This window comes from Triturus cristatus, chromosome 6 (genome assembly GCF_964204655.1).
Source record: "Triturus cristatus chromosome 6, aTriCri1.1, whole genome shotgun sequence".
NCBI classification, from domain to species: Eukaryota; Metazoa; Chordata; class Amphibia; order Caudata; family Salamandridae; genus Triturus; species Triturus cristatus.
The window spans coordinates 619,642,529-619,654,889 of record NC_140589.1 but is presented as its reverse complement, the minus strand read 5'-3'; the positions used below and the strand labels follow the sequence as shown (position 1 = coordinate 619,654,889).

Sequence of the window (12,361 nt, the reverse complement as noted above, 5' to 3'; positions counted from 1 at the left end):
GCCCTCTGCTTTATAGGGGCGTCTGATTCATCAGCCACCCCCGATCACACGCTCTCCCAGCTCTGCACGATTCCAGGCTCGTAGGGTCCTACTTCGGTTAGAGTCTCAATGACCTGGTGCCGACCAAAGTGCTCACCATGTCCCCATCTCTCCTCCACTGCCCAATAGCAAAGTTCCGTGTCTCTACCCAGGCCTCTGCTGTACCTAAATTCAGGCCACAAGTCCATGCGATCGTGCTGCTTCCCTCCGGACCCAGTCAGCCTCTTTTAGTAGTGCTTGCCATTTGCACACAGGTCGCCCCTTCTCTGGGTGGTAGCTCCACCAGCTGCTACCATGCAGGGCCCAGCCAAAATTGTACCCTTTTGGTCCTCTCCAGGGCCACCCCTCTACCTCTCTGTGCCCTGGCCCAAGTTCAACGCGGAGTCCGCTGTCCTGGTCCCCCTGTACGCGCGTCTCTTCTCGCGCCTCCCCCAACCAGGGTACTCGCGCTCTGGACCACCCCCTGCCACAGCACCCCTAAGGTGCCGTACGGTCTCTCTAGGGCCGACCTGCGCATCCACACTGCCCCAGGTGCTCCCACCCGTCCCTCCAACAAAATTCCCTGGTCCTCTCGTCTTATGGCAGGTTCTACTGGCCCAATCAGTCTTGGTACTCTGTATCAAGCCCCGGCTGCCATTTATATCTGGGCCTGCAGCAACTCTCACAGGCCGACCCCTTTCTGCGTAGCAGCCCCACCAGCTATGGCCTTCTAGGACCCGGCCGGGGCTGCTGCCTTCCGCACTTCTCCAGGGCCATCCAGCTGCTTCTCAGTTTATTTAGCACTCCCCCGGTGAGGGCCGCAGATCGGGACTCACACACCAGGCGATCCCCCTGCCGCAGCTCTTCCGCAGCGTCTTCCGGTCACTTGCCTCATTGCGGTTTTCCTTCACCCCTCGTACAGCGGTTCCGTTTCCAGTCCCTTGGAAGCAGAAGGCCCGCAAACTCATCACGGCACAAGTCCTTTGCCCCGCTCTCACAACTCGGGCCGCCATCTTGCTCTTTCCCCAGCGGCTTCCTCGCTAACGAGCTTCCGCTCTACAGGCACTTCCCGAGCTCTAAGTAGGCCAGCTTGTCCCCAGCACTTTCTGGGCAGGGCAGGCCTCTGCTGATGTGCCCCTGGGCTCTGGCCAGCACCGTTAAAGCAGGATAATTGTATTGGCTGGCGTGGAGCTCACGCGTCCGCCATCTTTGGCTACCAAGCCACATCAATTCTCTTCACACTCTTTTTTTTTTTTTTGAAAAACCTTTATTCTTGAAAACATGGACACAGCTATTTAGCCGACATCCCGGAGGTTCGGCAGCTTTGAGAAAGCAAACAAGGAAACGTCCACAGTGCATAGAGGAGAAGCAAAAAAGGTTCTATTTTAAATAAACACAAACTCACACAAAACCCCAGCAAGGCGAATGACACTGAATACCACTGGTGATTGCCCCTCAGGGGAGAGCAGACCCCCGTCGTCTAACAGTCACAACTCTGTGTTAAGAGGAAAAAGGGGGGAAAAGCAGAGGCCCAGAAAGTCAATTATCAATCAGATACATATACAAATGCTGGAAAGAATGTTAAGGAGAGAGCTGTTCATCGGGGGGATCCAAATCAGGGGCAAACATAAGCCACCCCTATACTGGTTCCACCTCCCCCAAATGGCATGCCACTTCCGGGGGCGCCCTCTAGCACAATATACTGTCTTTTCCCTCAGCATACTCCAGTCCATGTTTTCTTTCCACGCAGTCAATGTGGGGGGACCCGCTGAGCCCCACAGGCGCGCGATGTCTCGCTTAGCCACCATATTACCCAGGGTCACCCACTGGGTCTGTCCCACATCGTGATCGGTAGGCCCCCAAACATTCAGGAGACAGCATCGTGCCTCCGGCTGCATAACAATGCCCGTCACCTCCCCCATCACCTTATGGACTCTCCTCCAGAATTCCCTGATAACGCCACATTCCCAAATGATATGCATAAAGGTACCCACCATACCGCATCCCCTCCTACATAAACCCTCCTCCGAGAATCCCATACGAGCCAGCCTAGGCCCCGTGACATAGGTTCTGTGGAGTATTTTGAGCTGCACCAGCCTCAGTCGTGATGGGATCGCGACCTCCTTAGGGGAGGAGACCGCAGACTGCCAATCCTCGTCATCCAGTTCGAGCCCGTCCCTAGTCCACTGGTCCCTCAGCCCCAACAGCAGGTCCGCCCGAACGTTTATCAATTTCTTATATATGAGAGAAATCGTACTCTCCGGCATATGGCCGTCGAGGATCCGATCCTCCAATGGAGAGGACTCAGGCACCTTCTCTCCGTCTACGAGAACTGATCGCAGGGCATGACGCACTTGCACATAGCGGAAGAACTCGGATTTCCCCAACTCATACTCCTGCTGCAGCTCTTCAAAGGACTTCACCCTCCCCTTAATCAGCAAATCTCCAACCCTGGAGATTCCAATCAAGTCCCATTTATCAAAACCTTTCGTATGCCAGAGCCTCCCCAATTTGTCAGATTCAAACAACGGGGTAGCTAGGGTGAGCCTATCCTTCCAGCCCAACGAGTCAGTCGCCAACCTCCACACACGCACCGCCACCCCCGTGGGCCCCGTGAGGGACGAGTCCAGCGCCCGAGAGTACAGCGCTCTATGATAATTACCGCCGCGCAGCAACCATCGGTCCATGGCATAACCGGGGCTTAGAGCCGGACCATAGAAACCATGATTAATCGCGCTCAACTGGGTGGCCCAATAATAGCGTCGAATGTCCGGAAGCGCAATACCCCCGTCGTACCACGGAAGCGTCAACTTAGCAATCGCTATGCGCGGCCTACCATCCCACAACAATGATCGTTGGAGGCTTTCAACCTCCCGAAAGTAACTGGCCGGTACCCAATCAAGGGTATTCTGCAAAGCATAGAGGAACCGGGGGAGAGACATCATTTTAAACAAAGCGGCACGCCCAACGAGGGAGAGCGGCAGCTTCCGCCAGCCCGCAACATCCCGCCGCAAGCGCGCCAGTGGGGGGAGGAGGTTTCTCTCATACCGCAGGGTGGAGTCAGTGGAGATAAAGATCCCCAGGTACACAAAGCCCTGCTGGGCAATCTGGATCGAACACGTTCGCGGGACAGGCGGAACCTCGCCGCTCAGAACATACAAATACGATTTACTCCAATTGATGACGAGACCCGAGTTCCTGCCAAAGGACGTCAGAACGTCACAAACCACTATAAGCGAGTTCTTGGGCGAGGCGAGATATAACAGGATGTCATCGGCATAGAGCGATATACGGTCCTCGTGCTCGGGCGACCACCTAAGTCCACGTATATCCGGATGCCAGCGTATCCACGCCGCCAGCGGCTCGAGGGCAAGGGCGAACATCAAAGGCGACAAGGGGCATCCCTGCCGAGTCCCCCTCCCAAGCTGGAACGGAGTCGACGCCCGCCCGTTTACCACAACACTCGCAAGGGGACCCTCATACAGCAACCTCACCCAGCTCAAAAAACCAGGGCCAAAACCGAACTTGGCAAGCACTGCCCACAGATATGCCCATTCCACCGTATCAAAAGCCATCGTGGCATCGAGAGATGCCACAATAGCTGGTTCTCGAATCGTGCCCGCCCTGGCAATCACTCCATGGAGGCGCCGAAGGTTCAACGCAGTGTTACGGTGCGGGAAAAGCCGGATTGATCCGGATGGATCAAGTCTCCGAGCACCCTGACCAAGCGGCCTGCCAGAATTTTAGCCAGAATTTTCGGCTCAGCATTAAGGAGTGATATTGGCCGATAGGAGGAACACTTATCTCGGGGTTTACCCTCCTTGTGTATTACAACAATCGTCGCCAGTCTCTGGTCCAACGGAAGGGACCCTCCCCCCCGCGCCTCCACAAACATGGCGCGCAGGTGAGGGGCAACCCTATCCGGGAACAACTTATACAAGTCAATCGGCAAACCATTAGGGCCTGAGGCCTTACCCGAGTTCAGCGCACGGATGGCACCCGCCACCTCATCGACCGTTATGTCTCCATCGAGGTCGTCCCTATCTACGTCAGACAGGCAGGGCAGATCAATGTCCCGCAGGAGGTCAACCGAGTCCTCGGTCGGCCTATCCGAAACTGAGGCATAAACCATACTGAAATAATCCGAAAAACACTGTACTATCCCCTCAGGGTCAACAACTACCTCTCCCCCCTCTCTCGTCAGTTCCGGCACTACTCTATTAACCCGTTCTTTTTTGTCCAGCCAAGCTAGGAGCTTCCCGGCCTTATCCCCAACATCATACAAGCGGCCCTGCTGTTCCCTACTGAGGGTCTTGGCGGCATTAGTCACCAGGTCCTTATATTCGGCTTGCTTCAGGCTCAGCTCATGCAGGGAGGCCTCTGTAACCTCCTCCTCCAGGGCCACCTCTAAAGCTGCGATCTCCTCCTCAACCTGCATAACCTCGCCATCTCTCCGCCGCTTGGCCGCCACTACCAGGGAGAGGGCCTCTCCACTCAGCACAGTCTTAAATGCTTCCCACAACGACACGGCCGAATCAACAGACCCCTGGTTGTCCTTAAAAAAGTGATCAACTGTCTTCAACAGCGCACTGCGCATCTTGGGGTCCCGAAAGTACCAGGGGTTAATAGGAGCAACCCTGCCCCCTCCCTCGCGCCCGACATCCAGCCGGACCCACACTGGCAAATGATCCGATATGCCCCGCGCCATATGCCTGGCCTCAGATACCAATGAGGCATGCGCAGCCAGAGTCAGCAGGTAATCTATCCTAGAGAGGCTACCATGCGCCCCGGAGTGGAAGGTGTATTGGCTCTGTGTGGGGTGCCGGAGCCTCCAGCAATCTACCAGGCCGAGTGTGTCTAGGAAGTCTGGAAGCCACTTCTGAGCCCCCCCGGTATCCCTGGGCGGGTACCTATCCAGCAGCCCAGAGCCGACAGCATTGAAATCGCCCCCCACCACTAACATACCCTCCGGGAGGTCCAACAAGGCCCTACCCAGATCTGTGAACGTGGAGGCCTGCAGGGCAGGAGGGACATAGACCGAAACCAAAACCAAAGTTCTTCCTTCCCACCTCCCCGCCACCGCCACAAACCTCCCCCTATCATCAACAATGGTGGAGTTCACCTCAAACGGTAGTGAAGCTCTAACTAGGATGCCCACACCCCTGGATCCAGAGGAGAATCCCGAGTGAGCTATGAATTTGTAACCTTTCCTATTAAGAGCATGGCAAGTATTACCTATAAGGTGTGTCTCCTGCAGTAGGACGACATCCGGCAAAGACCGTTTCAGGAACTGCAGGACTATCCCCCGCTTAATGCGATCCCCCAAACCATTACCATTCCAGCTAAGAACGTTTAAACCCCTACCCCCCATCCCCACACCACAAGAGACCCACCCCCACCCGAAGAGCCACCATGGAAAAATCCTGACAATGAGTACTGCGCCTTGCAAAAACAAACCCCCCAACAACAAACCCAAAATCCCAACTATCCCCCCCACCCTGCACCCCTGCTGCAGCTTACAAAGCCCCCCCAACTTGCAGTGTGCCTGTCGCCCTACCAATACCCAAATCTACAAAAAGTACCCTGAGGGAGGAAAGAGCTCCCATCGTCCTCCCGCAACCCTCCGTATTGTACTGCAATCAGTTCAAGTCATCATCCGGACCCAAATCAAGTCAGTCCGGCTCCAAAGGCATCAACCCTGCCCATCCCGGCCACTGTCCCCGTCTGTGGCGGCATCCTCACCAGTCCGTCGTCGGGGCAAAGCATCCAGCCATTCACCGGCCATTGCAGGCGACTCAAAGAAGAAAGTTCGGTCTTCATACACCACCCGTAATCTGGCAGGGAAAAGCATGGCATACTTCAGGTCCCTCTTCCGAAGCCGTCTCTTCACCCCCAGAAAGCTCAGCCTTTGCTTTTGCACCAGCTGGGTGAAGTCAGGATAGAAACTTACCGACGCGTTCTGAAAAGGGACCGGGCCCGTCACCCGAGACGCCTGCAGGATAGCGTCCCGATCTCGGAAGTGAAAGAGCCTGGCGACAATCGGTCTCGGTGGCGCTCCCACCCTGGGCCTCCCGCCTGGCACTCTGTGGGCTCGCTCAACTGCGAAGAACTTCCCAAGGCCCTTAGGCTTCAGATGATTAAGCACCAAGTCCTCCACGAGAAGGTCCACAGAAACCTCGTCCGAGGACTCCGGGACCCCGATAATGCGCACGTTGTTGCGCCTGGCCCGGCTCTCGAAGTCCTCGAGCCGACGGGCGGGGAGGTCACTCTCGGCCCGCAGCTTACGAACCTCAGTCTGAAGTTCCGAGAAGTTCCGAGACATCGTCAGCGAGGCCCGTGGTCTTAAGATCAAGGGTTTTTACCCGTTCATTAGTTTTGCCCAAGTCCGCGCGGATCAGGTTAACGTCCACCAGGATGGTATCCACTTTATGCGCCAGGGCATCAAACTGTCTCCCAATCGAGGCCTGCATCCCTTCGAGCGCGCCCATGACGTCCTGCAACGAGAGCTCCGAGGCCGGGGGTGAGGCAGTCTTCTGTCCATCCAGCGACTGGCTCGATCCACCGGGCGACCCCTTCTGCTGGGCATACCGGTCCATGTTATTAGCTTGAGTATAAGCTCCCCGCCTGGTAGCCTTGGGTTTCAGACGATCCACCTCTGCTTTACCCGACATGTCTGGCTCCAAGCAGTCCGGTGCCAAAAGACGGCCCTCTCTCAGGTAGAGGGAGCAGGAGAGGTCAGATCTGCAATAGCCCGCCTGGGTAGGGCGCAGAACGTCCAGAGGATAATAAAGCAGCCGAAAGCACTCCCAGGCCAAGGCAGACAAAGGGCGAGAAAGTGAAAGTGAAAGGACGGGATCTTCCGTCCGACAGTTCACACCTCGCCTGGCCGCTGTTGTTCAATTAGAGGTCGGGCATCCTGCCAACGCCAGCCCCCGGCATCCCTCGGAGACAGGCCTCAATCTTCCGCCGTGCACAACTCCGGTTCCCGGTGGGCGATCCGAACTCGGGCGGCGTCAATCGCCTCCATAACGAGTCATCTGCAAGATGCCGTGCATATAATACAGGATTGAAGACAGGATAGTCGACGGAGGGCGCGTGGGTCTCGGGAGCTCAAAGCTCACGCGGCCATCTTGGTCCGGCGCTAGGCTCCTCCCCCTCTCTTCACACTCTTGATGTATGACATGCCCTCATGTACTACATTGACAGGACCAAAACGTTTTGCAAGACACAACAACTTTTTATTGCATTCGCTAAAGCTCACAAAGGTCATTCTTTGTCTAAGGCAGGTTTAGCGAAGTAGATTGTCTAACTGATCCATACCTGCTACCTCAAAGTCAAGAGCCTTGCCTAGACCGCATTCCACCCAGAAGAAAGGGGCCACTAGGGCTTGCCTTGGTAATATTCCTATGGCGGATGTGTAAGGCAGCTACTTGGTCCATGCTACACATTTACTAAACAACTCTGTTAGAGTTGGTCAGACTGTCATAAGGACTTTGATTCAAACATCTGGTCCATCCACTGGCTAACATCCATTTAAAGGAGTATGACTTTACAGTATATACAGAATGTAGCAATACAATGAATGGGAGAGGCAAAGTCATGAGAGCAAAAAGTTCATAGGGTGCAAATCCCACGAATGTAGTACAAAAAATGAGGACAGAAATGTCGTGTCTTTCACTTGTTAAGTTATTGTAGTTCCTTTTATTCTTTATTCAACATATGCTGTTATATGTTGAATAAATAATAAAAGCATCTACAATAACTTAACAAGTGAAAGACATGACATTTCTGTCATCATTTTTTGTACATCATTCGTGAGACTTCCACCCTATGAACTTTTTGCTCTCATGACTTTGCCTCTCCCATTCATTGTATTGCTATGTTATGTTTGAAACCATTGTTGGTGGCTGGTTTTGGGAGTTGGGCATCGATGGTTAGATAGTACACAGAATAAGACATGTAGTTTGTGCAGCAAGATACACCCTGCCGCCTTTTGTTGTATGATATATACAGAATGTATCGACGGGCCACACATTTTATGGACACAAAATGTTACTTACCTTGTATGCATCTGTTTGTAGTTTGTAGTGCTATAGATTCACAAGCTCCCACTGTCCTCCACAACAGTCAGTGGTTGCCACAGATATTCTTCTCTTTGATTTATGTATTTAACCTACTACACACAACTTCACCATAGTCACCAAGCTTTCCTTCCTATTGCCCAATCAGTATGCTCATCCTCTGTGCGAAAAACAATCCATCAATGGAACTGATGCCCATGTGAATTGACAGGTAAGAGAGGAGTCCCTATACCTCATGGCCTGAAAGACTTCTTCAAAGGAAAATTAAGTTGCAAATGTCCAATACCATATGGCAGGATTATGCACAATGTGTGCATCTACATCACCACACGCTATGAACAGACGCTTATAGGATAAGTAATATTTTTCTTCCCTCGCCTGTCGTTGGCATACAGAATGTACACACAGTCTGTTGTTTTTAAGATTGGTTAAACAATCCCTACTGGTGTGAAGTAGAATTTAATATGTGCAAGTTGGTTGGATATCCAGTAATGTTCTATGTGGGGTAAACACAAGCCACCATATATAGTGGCTGTGTATTATTTTGACACACATAGGCTTAGAGTGGCTTTATTTTTTATTGTCTTGTTTAGTACCCGTAGTTATTCATTTGGAACTTTTAAAGGTTCCATGGAGAATATGTAATTAATTCAAGGGGCTACCTTTAGGTAAATGATTTGCACCTTACCTTATAGTAAGAATGACATTTTATTCCACATGGCAAGAGTAAATATCAGCTTTTGAATTAGGGGAGTTCATGTAATATTTAACCACATGTTTCAAGCCCTTATTGTGGTATATCCCTAGATAGTTAAATTGGAAAATAATGATGCGGCGAACACTGCTGCTATTGTGTCTTTTAGTAATGGAAGAACTTGGAATTTGCTCCATAGATTGTATACGCAAAAATATTAATAATGTTGAGATTTGTGAAATAAATGCTGAATTAGAGGGGACTGGGTGGGACAGTGGTAGCATATCATCAACATATAATAATTTTGTACTCCTGCTAGTCTAATTAGGCTTTGAATTGCATTGTTCTTTCTAATATATACTTCAACCAGTTCTAATGTTAATAACAGTAGCGGGGACAAGCATTCCTGTCTCGGCCCTGCGTATTGAGATTTTGATGTCGGAGGCCTGGCGCGTCAAGTGCAGTTTAACAGTTACCGAGCAGTGGGCTATCCACACAGCCGACTGGTTTTGGTCCATGGCAGATCTTGGGGCCCAAGACGATGGGACCTTTTTAAAAAAAAATTGTTTTTATTGGAGTTTATCAATAAAACATGAATACAGTGGTACATTCCCCTGGTTAAGGGGTCACAGAAGTAGGTAATGACTATGCAATACTTTAACAAGCTAGGTTTCACTGACATGTTTGTACCCTCTTGTAGTAGGAGGCACAGGAGCAGCCTTATAATCCAGCAGAGTACTGCCAACACAAAATGTAAAAGCAATGAATGTATGTACCCAGCAGAAACCTGTTAGGGGCAGGTCAGGCTATGTATTGGGAGGGGATGTTTTGCATGCAGTGTGATGGGACCTTTAAGGGGCAAGTGACATAGGCTGCTCCATTGACTGGAAAATTGAAATTGCCTTAAATTTTATGATGCAGGGAACCACTATCTTGTGTGCTATGCAATAGGTAATGGCCATTTGTACCGCTTGCTTTCATTTTGCCTACCACACATACGGACAACACACTTTTAGGGACTTAATAGATATCAGTTTTGGGAGGCCGTAGAGCATTTACCAACATGGTATGTAGGTGCCTCTGAGATACAGGCAGATACAGAGCCTACCTGCTCTGATTTGTTATCACCACCTGTTTCCAAACAGCCCGTTAAGAGGACAAAAGTCACTGGTCCAAGGGTGGTGGTACACTTTCAGTGTTCTCCTAGCACAGCAGTGTCTAGTTATAGATGGGGGAGCAACAAAAACTTACATGTGAAGCATCTCAGTGGACCTGAGGTACAAGGCCATATTTTGATCCTAACAAACGGGTATTATCTGGACTTGCGATAATCAGTCATGCCATGTACTCTATACCCAAGAAAGCAGCACAGGGGTTCCTGCTTTTGCATGGTGTCACCCTACTGATAGGTGCTGTTCATTTCACCTGGGAGAAGAAAATGAGCCAAATCTTTGGACAACAGATTTAAATTGTGTGCCCAGGACATATTAAGAGAACATGCACACCCTAAGGAGCACTGTTCTGTTCCCTTGTCCTCCTCTGGTCCATGCACTTGATCCACAAATGTGATCGTTTTACCATTGCTAAAAGTAAAAGGATGCAATACACAGTGTGCCACTGACCTTATTGTGCTTCTTTTCAGAGCTCAGCACTACCTGGGTGGCTTTGATGACTTTGTTCGACATGAACCTCCTGTGAAGCAATGACCATCAGCCGACTTGAATCTTGTCGTCTCAACTTTGTGAATTTTTATTTTCATTTGCAGGGTGACATTTTTAGTTTTTTGAAACAGGAATTAAAATGTGTGTGTTTTATCAAAGCTGCTATAAGTGCTGATCACTTTCCAGGAAGTTGACAAATCACCCGCTTTGATCTGGTAACTAACTTACCACCATGTGCCTTATGTAGGGACATTTGCTCTGGTCTCCTGTGCACTGAAATATCTTCCGTTACTCAAGGACACCCGAGTTGTTGAATGATGTGGTTGACATTTGAAATCGCCAAAGATGAGCCTAACTTCTTCACATAGAGTTGCTGACTTAAATACCCGGAAAATTGCGCATAGTTTACTTCGCTTGAGGGTGGTAAAAGGCAAACAGCTTTGAAGGCAATTGTACCTGATCTTTTTCTTACACAAAAACGAATACCAAAAAAACTCGAACTTTATACCACGTTAATAAGATAGTGAGTGCAAGTAATTGGTGTGTTTTTACTTTGAAGGTGCAAATGTTGGTACCTGGGTCTTCCAGCAAAGACCACTGCCTGCAGGATGCACTGGTAAAACTCTGCGCCTGCACATAAACCATGGTACCTTCTACCTCCTTCTCTGCACAGCTCTCGCTGGCTCATCGTGCAGGATGACTTGTATTAAAGTGGCTTACTTGCTTAAAGGCTTCTTTCATTGATTACCTATCAGGTTGTTTTGTCATATTCTTACTATTCCTCAGCTTGCTTCTTCTTGAAAGCATTAATAATGGCTTGGTATATAACGGGAGGTGGTTGGCAGGTTTCTGTTTTAGGACCCAAGGGTTGCACATACCACCATTGAATCTATCTACGTATGAAAATCATGAACTATTCGCAGAACCATGAAAAACCAACCTACTGATCCCGCAGCGGCTTTCCTGCTTTAGAAATGAAGTGAGACCGTCTCATGGTACTAGATTCCCTTGGAGTAATCTACACACACCCACACTCACCTTTTCTTCCCAGGGGGTCTTCAAGCAGTCTTTCTTTAAGCACCATCAGTGGATGCATTTTTAGTTGTTATTGTTGCTGGGGTTAGGCAGCGCTGGAATTCTCTAAGTAAAAGTATATTCCCTGACTTATGTTCCTTAAGGTTTACTACACAGATTGCATTTGGAGAAAAATATTTTGATGTCCACACATTCGATTTATTTAAGTAGGAAAAAGGGCTTTTGTTCTGACAAAAAAAGAGCAACTTCATTCAGCAGGAACATCAAAGGCTGAATAGAATTGTAATTATTTTACAAGATGTGTGCCTTTTCCACCACAAGTGGTACCATAGGAAAGCTATGTGCCATTGTATTAGTAGGATACTCAAATACTCTTGATTGAGTATTTGACAGTACTATGACATGAATGTGTACCGCTGGAAGTATACATGAATTATTGTCCTAAAATGTATGGTTTCTTTCTAAATAAATTACACAAATATCTATTTGTTTTTGTCAAGTGCATATCTATATTTTCATACATAAACAAAGCAACACCAACGACGGACCACAGTTAAGCACTTAAATTCCAAGAGTTTGTCTTGTCAATTATATACACTAAATTTATATGTGTGGTGCAGCAACTTCCAACATCCGTCTTTGTTAGATGCGAAGCAAATCCAGAATTTTTTACATAACGGAAGGTGCACTCAAAAGAACAAAGTCCAGATTGATATATATTTTCCAAACATTTCTTAGTCTTCTTTTATTTGTTAAAGATAGCGAACAGCCAACGCGTTTCGTTCCTTTAGCACAGGAACTTCTTCAGGGCTGTAATCAATTATAGAACAACATGTATAAAAAACAACATATATACTGACAATACATTTAAA

General features: G+C 49.4%; 1 protein-coding gene across 2 annotated transcripts in view; it reads left to right on the top strand.

Annotated features, from left to right (window-relative positions):
• LOC146817656 (thiosulfate sulfurtransferase/rhodanese-like domain-containing protein 3) overlaps window positions 1–11,974 on the top strand; it is an 82,261-nt gene extending 70,287 nt beyond the window's left edge. For both annotated transcript variants that reach the window (XM_085611111.1, XM_085611113.1), the window contains exon 4: window positions 10,436–11,974. In XM_085611111.1, coding sequence (XP_085467237.1) covers window positions 10,436–10,499 — 64 coding nt within the window. In that variant the 3' untranslated portion in view covers window positions 10,500–11,974. The remainder of the gene's footprint in view (window positions 1–10,435) is intronic.
• The last annotated feature ends 387 nt before the right edge of the window (window positions 11,975–12,361 follow it).